The 17187-nt window shown below is 37.9% G+C and overlaps 1 protein-coding gene across 1 annotated transcript in view; it reads right to left on the bottom strand.

Moving 5' to 3' along the window:
- OTOGL (otogelin like) overlaps window positions 1–17187 on the bottom strand; it is a 239565-nt gene that overhangs the window by 151666 nt on the left and 70712 nt on the right. The window contains exons 5-8 of the mRNA XM_023219423.1: window positions 12310–12376; window positions 9774–9872; window positions 7398–7552; window positions 204–325 (exon numbers count right to left, since the gene is read on the bottom strand). Of these exons, the coding sequence (XP_023075191.1) occupies window positions 204–325; window positions 7398–7552; window positions 9774–9872; window positions 12310–12376 (443 nt within the window). The remainder of the gene's footprint in view (window positions 1–203; window positions 326–7397; window positions 7553–9773; window positions 9873–12309; window positions 12377–17187) is intronic.

Raw genomic sequence — 17187 nt, 5'->3', positions numbered from 1 at the left:
GGAAGGGTAAACTTACTGTACTCCTGACTACCTAGTTGGCCTCAGAGCCTTCTGAAGTTTTGATGTCTGTATGTTATACCTTTAAGAGCATTGTTGAAGAAATTCTCTCTTCCTACTCTCCACAGTTCACTTCCAGCATGCGATGTTTGGAAATTCTATTAATTTGTGGTGTTATTGACATTTCACTGTTTCCCACATCCTACCTGATTCCATTCTTTTTTATTTCATGACCATAAATTCGAATTTCCTCTTGGTTTGAAAAGAACAAGCTGATTGACCGATAACAAGAATACACCGAACCAAGACATTTAGGGCTGTTATGAACCTTAAAGGGAGAAAAACAAAAAGAAAGCATAGGAACAAATAACAAATTTGAGTTACTAAAACCACAATGTATGTTTACAATCATATAGCTTCATTAGTCCCATGACACTTTACAACGTTATAACTACATTTGGGATTTCTGAGAGAAAAGAAATATTTACCTCAGAAATTGGGCAACAAAATTAACTTCCTAAAATACAAATTAATCAGCATATTTTTAGAACGATTTGAATCTTCACATGTTGGCTGTTAATATTCTCAAGGTACATGGTATGCTTTGGGAGAAATTAGCTCTGATAGTAAAACTGTAGAGCACCACAAAGAAGCACGTTTGTCATTTTTATGTCCACATTTTTTACCAGTTAGAGAATCATAAAACAGAGCTTCGAATGGAGCAGCACTACACAAAGCAATATTTAAAGGTTGAAAAGTGACCATGAACTCACTAAAAATAAAATTGATTTTATTTTTATGTATTGCCAGACACGTTAGGGAAGAGAGAGATTATTTTTCAAAATATTAACGAGAAAATTAGTTTTAAAAAAAAGAATGCAAGGAAGAAAAGAGAAGAGGAAGCTTAGATTCTTTCACCCTATACCAAAATTAATTTCAAAAGGTCCAAAAAGTAAAGTATAAATGTCTAAATCATGAAATAATTGAAAGAAAACAGAGATTACAACTATAGAGGTGGAAAAGAACTTTCTAAGCCTAAAAGTGATTTTAAAAATTATCAATAGTATAGGGGTTTTTGGTTTGGTTTTGGGGTTTGTTTGTTTGTTTGTTTGTTTGAGATACAGTCTCTCTCTGTCACCCAGGCTGGAGTACAGTGGTGTGATCTCAGCTCTCTGCAACCTCTGCCTCCTGGTTTCAAGTGCTTCTCATGCCTCAGCCTCCTGAGTAGTGGGGCTATAGGCGTGTACCACCAAACCGGCCAATTTTTATATTTTTTTGGTAGAGATGGGGTTTCACTATGTTAGCCAGCCAGGCTGGTCTCAAACCCCTGACCTCAAGTGATCCACCCACCTCGGCCTCTCCCAAAGTGCTGGGATTACAGGTGTCAGTCACCGCACCCAGCCTCAATAATATAGTTTTAATATTGTAGTAATTTAATGCATATTAGTTTTATGCTTAATCAGCAAATTGTACTGATCATTTATTATGTACCAGGCACTGTTCTAGGTTCTGGGGATAGATCAGTCAACAAAGCAGACAAAATATCTGCCCTCATGAAACTTGTATTCTATTAGAGGAAAACAGCTAACAGAAAATATAGCTATGTGAAACTAAAATATATACTATGGTAGATGACATTAAGGAGAAATATTAAGCAGGGAAAGGGGATACGGTGTGTATGTGTCAAGGTCTGAGGGCAATTTCAGAGTGAGTGGCCAAGGAAGGCCTTGCTGAAAAGATGAAATTCTAGTAAAGATGGAGTATGAGAGAGAGCAAGCCGTATGGGATATCTGGAATACCATTCTAGGCAAAGGAAATAGCAAGTACTAAAGCCTGAGGTAAGAGTAGGCCTAAAATGTTCTCAGGATCCAGGAATCCAGCCACATGACCCCAGACTAGATATTGGAGGATTCTTCTTTCGGGAAACAAAATGGAAAAAAAGACATATAGTTACTAATATTTGGGAGCTTATCTAATGAAATAAGAAGATCCTTGCTCACTCTCACACTAGTTCAACAAGCCCCCATGCATATATCCAGAGTTTCCAATTCGCTTTTAGAGACTTATTTTCAAATGTGAACAAATATTCGTGAATCATTAGTCATTTGATGAAAGTCTGTGACATGAAAGACATCAAATAAACAAAAGAAAGGGAATCAAATAAATAAAAAACAATTTAGAAAAATCCAAAAACTTTAAAAATACATAGTTGACATCTTCTGAGAGAAAAATGATATATGCCATCCTTGAACTGAGAATAAAATGTTGCTAAAAACAAAATTCAAAGAATAAAAACAAAAAATTGAATACTGACAATATAAAAGAAGAAATGTATAACTGAAGTAGAAAGGTGGGAAAATAAACATCTCAGAATTGGACAGAAATATCCCAAAATGTAGAACAGAAAAGGAAAAGGTGGAAAATAGGCAAGAATCAATGATAAAATTAAGGGATCACTCCACCCCACAGCTCCAATATATGAGCTCCAATATAAAATCCCATCAAGTGCCCAGCACAAAACAAACAAACAAAAAAAAAAAATGGGAAAAGAAATTCACATATTTACAAAATATCAGAACTCTGGGAATTAAAAGAGGTAAAAATTTCTGGAGGTTGGGTAAGGTTATATGCAAAATGATCAGAAATCAGAGTGAATTGAAATTTAAAATTCTGAAAGTGATTTTTAAATAAAAATCAAGGCTTCAAAACTTCTCTTCCCATGCACACTTTCCAGGAAAGCATCTTCCTTTTCCAGGAACCAACTTAGTCAATTAAAATGAGTGAGTAAACAAAGAGGAAATGGGTCCTTGCTTAATCACCATTACAAACACTGGCCACATATTCAGAGCATCCAATAAGCTTTTCAGAACCCATCTCTCTAGTATGAACAAAGTTAAAGGACCACTAGACATTGGTGGGAACCAAGAAAGAGGAAAACTGAGGAGAGAGAAGAATAAAATTCTCCAGTAGGATGATGAAAAGAAATCCCAAGTGATAGGTGTACAGTAGAATTCAAAAGCAACTAGTCTGAATTAAAAGATGAGAAGGAAAAACTGAGGAAGGGTTGTCTCATGAGAGAAGCTGATAGCTTGCCTAATGCATCTGACCATATTGAAGAGTTTTATAGAGGGAGAGAGTTAGGAAAAATATTAGTGACTGGAGTAAAGAGAATGCAGCAAAGAAAAAATGGGATAACTTTTTGCTCTAGAAAAATATACAAGTAGAGACATAAAATCATCATAACCTATTGTGATCAGCTCTAAACAATATTTACATAGTGACAATAATATAAAAAAGATAAATTATTTAACCAAAAATGGTGACATAACTCTGTAAGGAGGAGAGAAGGGAAGTGTGTGTGTGTGTGTGTGTGTGTGTGTGTGTGTGTGTGTGTTAGGAGCAGGAAGGGTGGTATAACTAAGATAATTTCTCATTTTCCATAATAGGAAGTGAAGGAATAAGGCCTAACTTTGAAAAATAAAGAGATAATGGCATATTTTGATGTGTAAGATAAAAACTAGAAGAAACAGCTAAATTAGTTGAAGTAATTGCCTCTTGAGAACCAGACTTCTGCTACGGTAGAAGATGAAGGAAGGCAGAGGCTATTTTTTTGCTGTATATTCTGGGATGAAATCTTTCACCATACACATGTATTATTTTCATAAAAATCAAATAGAATTTAAAGATGGAAAAAATAATAGGGGGTATAGATAAGGATATCTGTATCATAATGTTTATCAATATATCCTTTGAAATTATAATTTTAAAAAAAATCTAAATTTCCAATATAGGACATCATTAAATTATTTGAAGCAGATTTAATTATTACAGAAGTTGGAAAAAATACAGCTAACTGTATTTGGATGTATCAAGAATATCTGACATTGAAGGAAGTTGAAGACATAATGTTAATTGAAAGTGTAGGGCAGAAAACTATAGTTTAAATTTTATAAATATATATAAATTCAGAGGAAAAATGTTGAGAAGGAAATAGATGAAGCTGTTAACCAATGGTAACTCTTAAGTGATAATTCTAACATTTTTCAGACTTCTCTGAATTTTCCAAATTTTCTACAAAAGAAGTGAACTGCTTTTATAATCAAGGGGAAAGATGACATTTCAAGTAAATTGATGTATTTATTTGAAAGCAAATTTTACTCTTCAAAACCAGGCCACATAGAAACAATATCTATCTACTAACTCCAGAAGCATAGTTCAGCATTGTGTGTTACTAAGAAAGAACAAGTTATCTCATTGATACCTCGGTCCTCAAAAGAGTGAGACACTGAACAAGAACATTTTAAAGAGATGATCAAAGGGTGTTCAAGCAATAAAACAAGTAAGGGGTTGGGGAGTAGTAAATGAGAGAACCGAGAACAGGAGACTTGTAAGCACAGGTCTTTTTCACCAACTTCCCTATCTAAAGAGACCTCTAAATTTTTATTCTTATGCCCCATAAGTTAAATTTCAATAAATCTCATTTCTTTTTTTTTTTTTTTTACTTTAAATACATTTGTTATTTTGTTTAGTTTTTTATTTTTGATTTTTGTGGTTACATCGTAGGTGCATATACATGTATCTGTAGGGTACAGGAGATGTGTTGATATAGGCATGCAATGTTACATAATCACATCATGGAGAAGGATGTATGCATCCCCTCAAGCATTTATTCTTTGTGTTACAAACAATCCAATTACACTTTTAAAGTTATTTAAAAATGTACAATTAAGATATTATTGACTGTAGTCACCGAGTTGTGCTTCTTTTCTGGGTCACAAAGATTTGTAGCCTTAAAAAGTTTCAGGGTCTAAAAGTTTCAGGATACAAAATTAATCTGTACAAATCAGTAGCCCTACTATACACCGACAGTGGCCAAGATGAGAATCAAATTAAGAACTCAACCCCTTTTACAATAGCTGCAAAAACATTAAAATACTTAGGAATATACTTAACCAAGGAGGTGAAATACCTCTACAAGGAAAACTACAAAACACTGAGGAAAGAAATCATAGAAACACATCTCATGCTCATCGATGGGTAGAATCAACATCGTGAAAATGACCATACCAATGCCAAAGCAATCTACAAATTCAATGCAATTCCCATCAAAATATCACCATCATTCTTCACAGAACTAGAAAAAACAATCCTAAAATTCATATGGAACCAAAAAAGAGCCCACATAGCCAAAGCAAGACTAAGCAAAAAGAACAAAGCTCGAGGCATTACATTACCTGACTTCAAACTATAGTATAAGCCATAGTCACCAAAACAGCATGGTACTGGTATTAAAACAGTCATATAGACCAATAGAGAACCCAGAAATAAAGCCAGATGCTTACAGCCAACTGATTTTTGACAAAGCAAACAAAAACATAAAGTGGGGACAGGACACTCTATTCAACAAATATTGCTGGGATAATTGGCTAGCCACATGTGGAAGAATGAAATGGATCCTTATCTCTCACCTTATACAAAAATCAACTCAAGATGGATGGATCAAATACTTAAATCTAGATGTGAAACCATAAAAATTCTAGATTATAACATTGGAAAAGCTTTCTAGACATTGGCTTTGGCAAAGCATTCATGACCAAGAACCCAAAAGCAAACACAACAGAAACAAATATAAACAGACAAGACTTAATTAAACTAAAAAGCTTTTATGCATTAAAAGAAATAATCAACAGAGTAAACAGACAAGTCACAGAGTGGAAGAAAATCTTTGCGATCTATACGTCCAACAATGGACTAACATACAGAATCTATAAGGAACTTTAGCAAGAAAAAAACAAACAATTTCATCAAAAAGTGAGCTAAGAACATGAATAAACAATTCTCAAAAGAAGGTATACAAATGGCCAACAAACATGAAAAAATGATCAACATCGCTATTTATCAGAGAAAAACAAATCAAAACCACAATGCAATACCACTTTACTCCTGCAAGAATGAACATAATTTAAAAATCAAAAAATCATAGATGTTGGTGTAGATATGGTGAAAAGGGAACACTTTTACACTGTTGTTGGGAATGTAAACTAGTACAACTACTATGAAAAAGAGTGTAGAGATTCCTTAAAGAACTAAAAGTAGCTCTACCATTTGATCCAGCAATCCTACTCCTGGGTATCTCCCCAGAAGAAAAGAAGTCATTATACAAAAAAGGTACTTGCACATGCATGTTTATAGCAGCACAGTTCACAATTGCAAAAATATGGAACCAGCCCAAATGCTCATCAATCAATGAATGAAGAAAATATTAGATATATACATATATACCATATATATACACATATATACCATATATATAACATGCATATACATACACATGCACACACACACATATATATATACACACACACACACCCCATGGAATACTACTCAGCCATAAAAAGGAACAAAATAATGGCATTTGCAGCAACCTGCATGGAATTGGAAAGTATTACTTTAAGTTAACTAACTCAGGAATGGAAAATCAAACACCACATGTTCTCACTCATAAGTGGGAACTAAGCTATGAGACTGCAAAAGGATAAGAATTATATAATGGACTTTGGAGACCAAGGGGAAAGGCTGGGGGGTGGTGGGGGTGGTGAGGGATAAAAGACTACACATTGGGTACAATGTACACTGCTCAGGTGATGGGTGCACCAAAATCTCAGAAATCACCACTAAAGAACTTATTCATGTAACCAAACACCACCTGTTCCCCCAAAAACCTATGGGAAAAAAAACAAGCTTCAGGGACTACTTTTAATATTTGTATCACCTTAGAGAGGAGGAGAATGTAGGCAGCCCCAACATAAGTAAAAAGGGAAAGCATAACAGAGATTAAAACATATTTTGGCTATGGAGAGCTGTAGCTTTTAAATGGAACAAAATAGCAGTTTACTGGTAATGAATGAAACACCTAGAAATTCAGAAGATGGTAGCCAAGGAAAGAGGTCCCTGATATCCTTATTCAACTAGAACCACTCTACAGCTTATATTTTTGAGAGGTCTCCTAAGAATTCATTTGAGTCAAGAATTCTGCAACTAAGAATTCATTCTCTGAGCTCAGTCATATAGTATCAAACTACCTAGCAATTAGTTGTCCATCTTCCCATCCTATAGCCTGTGTTTATGTAACTCATATACTCCATTTTATAAATGTTAGCCTCTGATTCATACTGAGTGTGTCATTTCAAAAAATTAAACCAGCTGGACATATCTAACTGGAAGTATCAGGAAGGAAGGAAGCGTGAGTAATATGGTTGGTACCTGAACGCAAACCCTCTTCAAAATAAGTATTCATTCTATGATTAGTATATATTTTGTATCATTTGCTAAGTACTTTTCAAATACATACTTTTCCAGAGATAATATTTTTAAGTTAATTATGTCCTACAATCACCTACCCATACAGTGTACCGAGGCTCCAAATCACCACAGTCCTTTGCAAAAATGTAAGAACAGTTTCCTGGGAAGTAATAGTAGATGCCATCAAATGTTTCAAAATGATACTGTCCCCAGGTTTTACAAATCCCATCTCTGCCGTTGCCCATGTTTGGGACTGAAAAGAAACAGAATAATATTTTGTAGACAAAATAAATTACATGTTTCTAGCAGTGTTCAGTCAGTCACCGTAAATGATTCTAATTTTCATTTAAATTTCCTTCCTTGGTCTATATCACAAGAAGAAATAACTAACATAAAATTACCAACTGTTCTCAAAACTATCAAAGTAGTTGATAAAACAGGGTTTCCAAGTAGTTGTGAAGAAGATTTATGTTAGAAAGTTCCTTAATTTTTGTTTCCAAAAAAAGATTCTAGAAGAAAAAAAAGGAGTATGGAAAATAATACAGTAAAAGGTGATCATAATATAGCAAGAAAGATGGCTCAGAAAAGAGAGAAATGTCACCACTGAGTGTCCTAAAGATTAGCATATGCAGCATCAGAGTATTCTAGTCTTTCAAAAATGGCTTTTTTATGGTATCCACAGAGAAAAATAACCATTGACAAAAAAAAATCATATTTATGTGTCTGGGACCTGGATGTGGGGAGCATTAGTCATTCAAAGTATGCTGGAATTTGGCTGGAGTGGTGGCTTGCACCTGTAATCCTAGCACTTTGGGAAGCCAAGGTGGGCGGACTGCCTAAGCTCAAGAGTTTGAGACCAGCCGGGGTAACATGGTGAAACTCTGTTTCTACTAAAATACAAAAAATTAGCCAGCAAGGTAGGGGGCACGCATCTGTAATCCCAGGTACCCAGGAGGCTGAGACACAAGAATCCCTTGAACCCAGGAGGCGAAGGTTGCAGTGAGTCAAGATGGCGCCACTGTACTCCAGCCTGGGTGACAGTTAAGACTCTGCCTCCAGAAAAAAAAAAAAAAAAGGTATGCTGTAATTTAACAATTCATGACCTCAAACTGGCCAAATTTCAAGCAGTATTTATCTTAAATCATACAACTGTATCTCCTATTGTCATGCCTACCTTTTTTTCTTACCCTTGTAGATAATCTTCTATTCTATTTTTGTTTTCTAAACTATTCTCTTTAGAATAATATGAAAATCAGTAACATTCACTGAGTACTCAATACGTGTAAAACATTTTGATACACTCGTGGGGGGGAGTGCATGAAGATAAGGGTGACTCTTTACATCTTGCATTTTTGTGATTCCCACCTAAATTTATTAGCCTTGGACAACTGTGGCCTTTTCAGGAAAAAACACAGAATTATTCATTATTCAGGCAGTCTTCCCTGACAGTATGCCTCACCTCTGCTTCATATTTTTATAGCATCTTGTACTTTACTCTACAGCACCTGTCACAAGTTTAATTATTGTGTATCTGTTGCGTATTTATCACCTTCTATAGACTGCAACCTCCAGGAGGACAGGAACATGTTTGTATTATTCACCGTTGTATCCCCAATGCCTAGCCTGGGATCTAGATGCCAGTGAATACTGATTAAACAAATGAATATTTATTGATTATGGTAGACATAGAATCCTTTCTTAGACACTGTGGATAAAAGGTTTATTAAAAAAATAAAAAAAAAAAAAAGCCCCTGCCCTTGAAGAAGTCTCAGTACTATTTTTTAACATACAAAATGTCCAATTAATTAAAGGTCCAAAAGAATGACTGGCTCCAAATAAAAAAATCTGTTTTATAAAGCAAAAGAGAGATGAATGAGAACCTGGTTTTAATAGGCTATTACTGGCTGGGTGCAGTGGCTCATGCCAGTAATCACAGCACTTTGGAAGGCCTAGGTGAGAGGATCACCCGAGGTCAGGAGTTCAAGACCATCCTGGCCAACATGGTGAAACTCCATCTCCACTAAAATACCAAAATTAGCCGGACATGATGGCGATTGCCTGTAGTCCCAGCTACTCGGGAGGCTGAGGGGGGAGAATCACTTGAACCCGGGAGGCAGAGGTTGCAGTGAGCTGAGATCGTGCCATTGTACTCCAGCCTGGGTGACAGTGCAGAGTGAGACTCCGTCTCAAATAATAATAATAATAATAATAATAATAATAATAATAATAATAGGCTATTACTATAGAAAATGGAAAAAATACTTGAAGCAATAAGAGAGTTCAATGAGAAGGGATAGTGGCCCTATGTACTTTTGTTTTACATTGTTTCTAAATTACATCAAATTACTGAGAATGAATTGTGGGCTCTCTAGTTAATATACGACTCCCAATGGATGAACATTATTACAGCAAATTATGCCTTAATTTTTTCCTTGATATCTCATAATTCTCTCATAAGCATCCCTGAAACTTACTGATCTGGCATCTTGTCCCAAGAGCCTGAAATATTTGACAGTCACATGTTCCAGTCTTAGAACAGAAAGCTCCATTAAGGCATTCATAAGGACAAGAACCTGAGGAGGGGAAGAAAAAGTTATCTTCTGGCATCCATTTGTTCTTTTAAGCATAATATGTCAAGATACAGCTTGGACAAATTGTAATCACTATTAACTTAAACAGAACTCTCGGCCTCTTGCCTTGCTAAGCTAAAGAACTAAACCCATCAAGTCTCTGTCTAGTTCATTTTATTATGTGTGCTGTGAAGCAAGAAAGGCAGGCTTTCACATCTCAAACTACCCTGAGAGCAAAGGTTAGCCCCTTTCAAGCAAATCAAAGGTCAAGTTCCCATGTAAGGAATCTCTGTCCCAGATGATGAGAACCAGAAATACACAAGCTGCAGATGATTCTGTTGATGGAGTTTGGTGCTGGCTGCACATCCCATCAGCTACTCTTCCAGGAGCAAACACTCTATTAAAGAATAGGGTCTCTCACGTCTATAATCCCAGCACTCTGGGAAGCCAAGGCAGGCAGATCATTTGAGGTCAGGAGTTCGAGACCAGCCTGGCCAACATGGTGAAACCCCATCTCTACTAAAAACACAAAAATTAGCTGGGTGTGGTGGTGCATGCCTGTAGTCCCAGCTACTCGGGAGGCTGAGGCAGGAGAATTGCTTGAACCCAGGCAGTGAAGTTTGCAGTGAGCTGAGATTGTGCCATTGCACTCCAGCCTGGGTGACAGAGCTAGACTCTGTCTCAACAACAACAACAAAAAGAATCGGGACTATCATTAACTTGAGGGATCAGGCAAAGCATAAAACTCAAACGGAGACTCCTGCTTTTGAAGAGAATGATTAAACATTTCATTTGAGGTTTGTATATTAATCCTCAGGCTCAATTACAAATGACACATTCTTTGAAACCTATGCTGCCAGGCTTGGTGGTGGACACCTGTAATCCCTGCTACTCTGGAGGCTGAGGCAGGAGAATCACTTGAACCCAGGAGGCAGAAGTTGCAGTGAGCCAAGATCACGTTACTGCTCTCCAGCCTGGCCGACAGAGCAAGACCGTCTCCAAAAAAAGAAAAAGAAAAAGAAACCTATGCTTAAATTTTGATGAAGGAGAAGCCAAAGTCACTACTGTCACCAAAAATTTATTTCTTTCATGGAAAAAAAAATTATAAAATTGTCCCAACAAATTATGTTAAAAAGAGGAAGCAAGTAACTGTGAACTCTAACTCTAATTTTACCATCATCTCCTAAGTGAGTTTTAAAAATGCAAATGAATCAGTGAAAAAATTTCCTCTAATAAGGAGAGAACAAGAGGCAACTGGCAAAACTCAAGCAGGAAGAATGTAACACATGAGGAGAAGAGAGAACATCTTAATTCCCAGAAGATAGTTATATAATTGATCATTTGACCACAGTTCTGCCAAAGGCAAGAATTCGAAAACCCGTATGATTCCTCTCCACCTTAAGATCCATTGATCTAAAATGTCTCTTTACTTTTTTTTTTTTTTTTTTTTTTTTTGGGAGAGGGAGTCTCCTCTGTCCCCCAGGCTGGAGTGCAGTGGCCGGATCTCAGCTCACTGCAAGCTCCGCCTCCCGGGTTCCCGCCATTCTCCTGCCTCAGCCTCCCGGAGTAGCTGGGACTATAGGCGCCCGCTACCTCGCCCGGCTAGTTTTTGTATTTTTTAGTAGAGACGGGGTTTCACCGGGTTAGCCAGGATGGTCTCTATCTCCTGACCTCGTGATCCGCCCGTCTCGGCCTCCCAAAGTGCTGGGATTACAGGCTTGAGCCACCGCGCCCGGCCGTCTCTTTACTTTTAAAAATGCACAAATCTCCAAGTATATCTTAAGTGAGGACAAAATATGCTGTTTTAACTTAGTCCATAAATACAGGTTTAAAAAAAATGATGTTCTTCATAAACTTAAAAGCAGTTTTTTCCACTAGGGGCACATCTATATTTACAATTTATCTTAGATCACAGTCTTGCATTTTTCTGATGAAGAGATGCTAAATATTTAGATAAACAAATGTATTTCCTTTAAAAATGTATTTACAGTCCTGCTTATTCTCCTGAAAACAAGTATCAAATGAAAACTGGTGAGGATCATTGTTATTTTAAACGCAACAATGATAATTTCTATTTCATAGTTACCACTCAAATTAAATTTCAAACTACCATCAGCATTCTTCTTAATGGAAATGGGGAATTGGTAACAAAAAATAGGGATCAAGTAATTGACTCACCAAAAAAAATAGTTTCTGATACTCAGTGACATCTTCCCTGGTCATGCAGTTATCAGGTTTGTCTAAATGTTTGGCCCTGGTTATTCTCAGAAACAATTCAAATTTCTCTAAGAAGTGAACTTAAATTATTACTAAGTATTATTACCATCCTGCCTCACTTTCCTTCATGTGGTTTATGGAAACAATAAATACTTGATTCAATATATTCCCCAAAGGGATTTTCTGAGAAAGCAAATACGAAAACCTAAGTATAAACACTGACCTTTTATTTTGCTCTCACCCCAATTAATAGCATCATGGAAAAAGTATCTCGGAGAAGTAGCTTCAAACTTTGAAAGAAAGAAATGAGAATGCAAGACAGTTAAATTATTTAATTCAAGCCAAACATGCAAATTGGCACATCTAGAAAATAACTACAAATGCAGAAGTGATAAAGTGCTGACTTTATACTTTCTGGGGTTATTGAGGCTTATCATCTCCATGAGGCAGAAAGGGTGCCTCTGAGGTTGTGGTGAGAACACCTCATTCAAGTCTTGGTTTTGCCTCTTACATGACTTTGACAAGTCGTTTACTTTGCTCTCTGTTCTGTTCTCACTTCCCATCCTCCCTCCCCTTCCCATCACCCACTCTTTCCCCCAGCCCCCAATCTCTCCACCTACCTCACAACCTCATGAAAGGAGCCTGGTTGGTGTCTAACCTTTGGAATTATTGACTGTTTTGCCTGCAGAAATAGCAGTTCTCTGACACTTCTAGGTGCAGACAGGTTTGGAAAAAAAAAATATGTGGGGCTGACAGACCTACAGACGGTGATGTCCTGCCTGCCTGCACACCAATGGTAAAGAAAACATCCACAGAAGCATCTGCTGTTTCGGTGCCAGTATGTTACCTTCAGGCTCCAAAGAGCTGACTGACACTTTAAAGTTCATAGAACGTTTAAATATATCTTTTTATAGAGCCCAAGGTAGTTCAGAGTAGTGGTAAATAGCATGAAATTTGAATCAAATGGAGCTGGATTAGAATCCTGACTCTGTAATTACTTAGCCTTAGGCAAGTTTCCTAACCTCTTAGTGCTTCTGTTTACTCATCTGTAAAAGGGGAACAATAATGGCACTTCCCTCGTTGTATAGTTAGGATAATGAATTAAAGCCATGTACGTAAAGCTTACATACATAATGCCTCACACAGAAAATTAGCAATAAAGTGATTTATGTCAATCAATCTAAGCAATCCAGATGAAATTTTAAGGTTTTTAAAAGATCTATATGGCTTAGTAGCAAATAGTTGTGGCTTACTAAAACTAATTGATTGTGGATTATTATTCCAACTCCATACCAATTGAGTGTATGGGCTGGGGCAACATTCTTTCCAATAGCACTTATATTTCACCAGAATAAACACACCCAAAACTTGCCGAATAATTGTCAAATTAAGTAGCAGATGATATTAGAAAAACCGAAGAAGGGGGAAAGATAAGAAGGATGGGAAAATGAGCCATGTGACTTCAGGAACAAAGTTGTTTCTCAGCAGATTCTAGTCTCCCTTATGTTAAGTTTTATTCTGACATTTTCCATCTCAGTGCTTTTTTCTTTAACAGGAAAATCTACCCAAGCTATATCTTCTTTTTTTTTTTAACAGATGGGTCTCGCTAAGTTTCCCGGGCTGGGCTTAACTCCTGGACTCAAGCGATCCTCCTGCCTCAGCCTCCTGAGTAGCTGGGACTGCAGGCGTGCGCCATCATGTCAGCCCATGCTATATAAAAGACACACTCTCTCACTCTTTGAAGATTTCTTTCTAAACTCTTTGCCCCACACAATGGTCTCAAGTTCATTGTCTCCTGTTCTCAATACTCCCAGGTTTTATCCTCACTGTTCAATCTCCCCTTTTTGTTCTTGCCTCTGCCTTCAAACTAAGTTAGACGCAACAACAGTCTATGACCTCGATTCCTTCCAGACAGCAAGTCTTATTCTCTCTTCAGCCACATTGCTTCTGGCTGCCTAAACCTGACACAGCCCCAGATATTACTGGACACCAAAACCTTCTTCCTTTGGCTCCAAAATGATTTATGTCTATCCCTTTAACGGAAGCCAATCATCTCTGATACTCACTAAAAGTGTATAATGACTTCTACTCTACCTCATAGGGCCTATCGCCTTGAACAAATTATTCAACCAGCTCAGCCTCAGTTTCCCAGTCTATGAAAGTACCTGCCTCACAGAATTGTGAGGATTCAGTGATATGATGTGAATGACACACCAAGAATAGTGCCAGGCACATAATAAGAGTTGTAAACATGCAGGCCGGGCACGGTGACTCACGCCTATAATCCCAGCACTTCGGGAGGCTGAGGTGGGAGGATGTCCTGAGGTCAGGAGTTCGAGACCAGCCTGACCAAAATGGTGAAACCCCATCTCTACTAAAAATACAGAAAATTAGCCAGGGTTGGTGTTGTGTGCCTGTAATCCCAGTATTCAGGAGGCTAAGGCAGGAGAATAGCTTGAACCCAGGAGGCGGAGGTTACAGTGAGCCGAGATCAGGCCATTGCACTCCAGCCTGGGCATGAAGAGTGAAACTTTGTCTCAAAAAAAAAGGAAAAGAGTTGTAAACATGCTACCTGTTTTTTACTATTAGGCAAAAACTGAAAACGTTGGATAACACTAGAGGAAGATAAAAGTATATAATTTGTTTTTCGCTCCATATCCTTTAACCTAACTTAATCCACATCTTGTTTATGGAAATTAGAATGACTCCCTAGCACGCCACATTTCTGGCTACAATAACATCCTATTTATCCAGCATCCCATACATCATAATACATTTCACCAAGGCTAAGGTGTGACATGTAGATTTTGTTTATTTATTGACATATTTGAAGTCAGAATGGCATCTTACATTTATAATTGGAGCATATTTATTTTCTTTGTCATATAAATAATGGCAAATGATTGAGGTTGTCTTGGATTCAATGAACCAGTTGCACAGAAATGACTTCTTCATCAGCCTACCTCCATAACAGATGGAGTTTCTAGGTAACAGGCACTGCTATTCTTGTTTCTGTCTCTAGCACTGTCCTTGGTATGTCATCAACAAATACCAACTTAACTGAAAAAAGAGACATGATTCAAATGGGAATCTGTCTCCCAAGGGTGTTTAGAGCCAAGACTGCAGCAGACTTTGTTGATGCCTCTCCCCACATCCTCTCAGCCCACCTCTGAATTCACCTTGGAATTCATCTGGATTTCTGTGTACATTGAAAGCCTCCAACTTCAGCACTAGGTTCTTTCTGCCTTTGCCTGATGGCAGAGTCCAAGCAGAAAACACTATAGAAAGTGCCTTCCTGAGATTTTAGGCTCTCCAGAGGCTTCCCTCAACCTAGAAATTATTCTAGGACACATTCTACATGGTTCAAAAAGTCTCCAATAAGACTGAGCTCCAGCTGCCTACAGCAGAAAGCCCCTCATTAATGCACCCCATATTTTATTTTCTCCCTTCTTCACATCATTTTCCTTTCTCCTTTATTTGTACACTTCCAAATAAATGACCTGTACCTAAGTCTATGTCTTAGGGCCTGCTTTCAGGAAAGGAATTTTTGGAATGTAATGCAAATGCAAAAAAGTCCCAGGCAGTAGGTGCATGTATTCACATGACTGATAAAAGAGGACAGCCCATCCTTCCTCCTTCCTGATTACACCTCCCCAGGACGGAGAGAAGCCCAGGGAAATACAGTCTTTAGATGGGAAATCACTGCAGTGCACAAATACACTATTTACAGAAGTCTGCGTCTACCCTTTCTTGCTCACCTCATTGCCAACATATTTCTGAGTCATTATTTGCACACTTATCTACCCATTGATGTTCTGTTTTCCTAGAGCAGAAGAGTGAATCTATGGATAAGAATGGCCTTAGTAACACATGAAATTCCAATTCTAAACAGTGCAGTGCAAGATTATGACCTCATTGCCCGCTGCTGAAACCTCTTCTTTTAAAAATTGTTCTGAAAATAAATGATTTTGACACGTTTTCTAACCTTAAGAAGTAGAAGTACAAGTCTCCTGCTCTTCATTCTTGCTAAAAGGGAGTGAAGTACACAAATCCTGAAAACATCTAAATGGATAACAGTATAACCCCAATTGACACTTAAGTATATCAGTACACAAAACACTTTTTAAGAAAAATTAAAATGTGTTTCCATTCCATAGACAATCCTTTGCCTATTCTGGTATGAGAGGCGCTCCAACCAGAGTGGTTCCACCTTGAATAGGGGCTGGGTAAAATGAGTCTGAGATCTGCTGGGCTGCATTCCCAAGAGGTTAGGCATTCTTCGTCATAGGATGAGATAAGAGGTCAGCAGGACGAGTATCACGAGATACAGGTCATAAAGACCCTGCAGTAAAGATGCCGGCCCAATCCTGCCAAAACCAAGATGGCAATGAAAGTAACCTCTGGTTGTCCTCACTGCTCATTATACTCTAGTTATAAGGTATTAACATGCTAAAAGACACCCCCACCAACGCCACGACAGTTTACGAATGCCCTGGCTACATCCAGAAGTTACTGTATATAGTCTAAAAGGAAGAGGAACTCTTATTTCTGCAAAATTCCTGTCCCTTTCCTGGAAAAGCCATGAATAATTCATCTCCTGTTTAGCATATGATTAAGAAATAACTACAAGTATACTCAGTCAAGCAGCTTATGCTGCTGCTCTGCCTATGGAGTAGCCATTCTTTTATTCCTTTACCTTCTTAATAAACCTGCTTTCACTTTACTCTGTGGACTTGCCCCAAATTCTTTCTTGCATGAGAAGGAAGAACCGTTTCTTGGGTTCTGGGTCAGGACCCCTTTCCAGTAACACCCGTACCAAAAAAAAAGGTCTCTACTCTTGATAAGAATAAATCAGTTCTGTCTTCTAACCAGACACAACAGTGTTTGGACGAACGGAGGCAAGATGGTACACTTCTGGGTTCTTCTTCACCACCAACTCTTCCCGTGTGTGCGAAAATGCAGCCGGCGCCCGGGAGGGTGCAGATCAACTGGGCATGCGCCAGGTGACGTCAATCCGAAGAGACCAAGATTTACCTGGTCGCACCTGTGGAACACTCCCCCCCCCCCCCCCCCCCCCCCCCCCCCCCCCCCCCCCCCCCCC

This window comes from Piliocolobus tephrosceles, chromosome 10 (genome assembly GCF_002776525.5).
Source record: "Piliocolobus tephrosceles isolate RC106 chromosome 10, ASM277652v3, whole genome shotgun sequence".
Classification (NCBI taxonomy): Eukaryota; Metazoa; Chordata; class Mammalia; order Primates; family Cercopithecidae; genus Piliocolobus; species Piliocolobus tephrosceles.
This window is presented reverse-complemented; position numbering and strand designations above follow the sequence as displayed.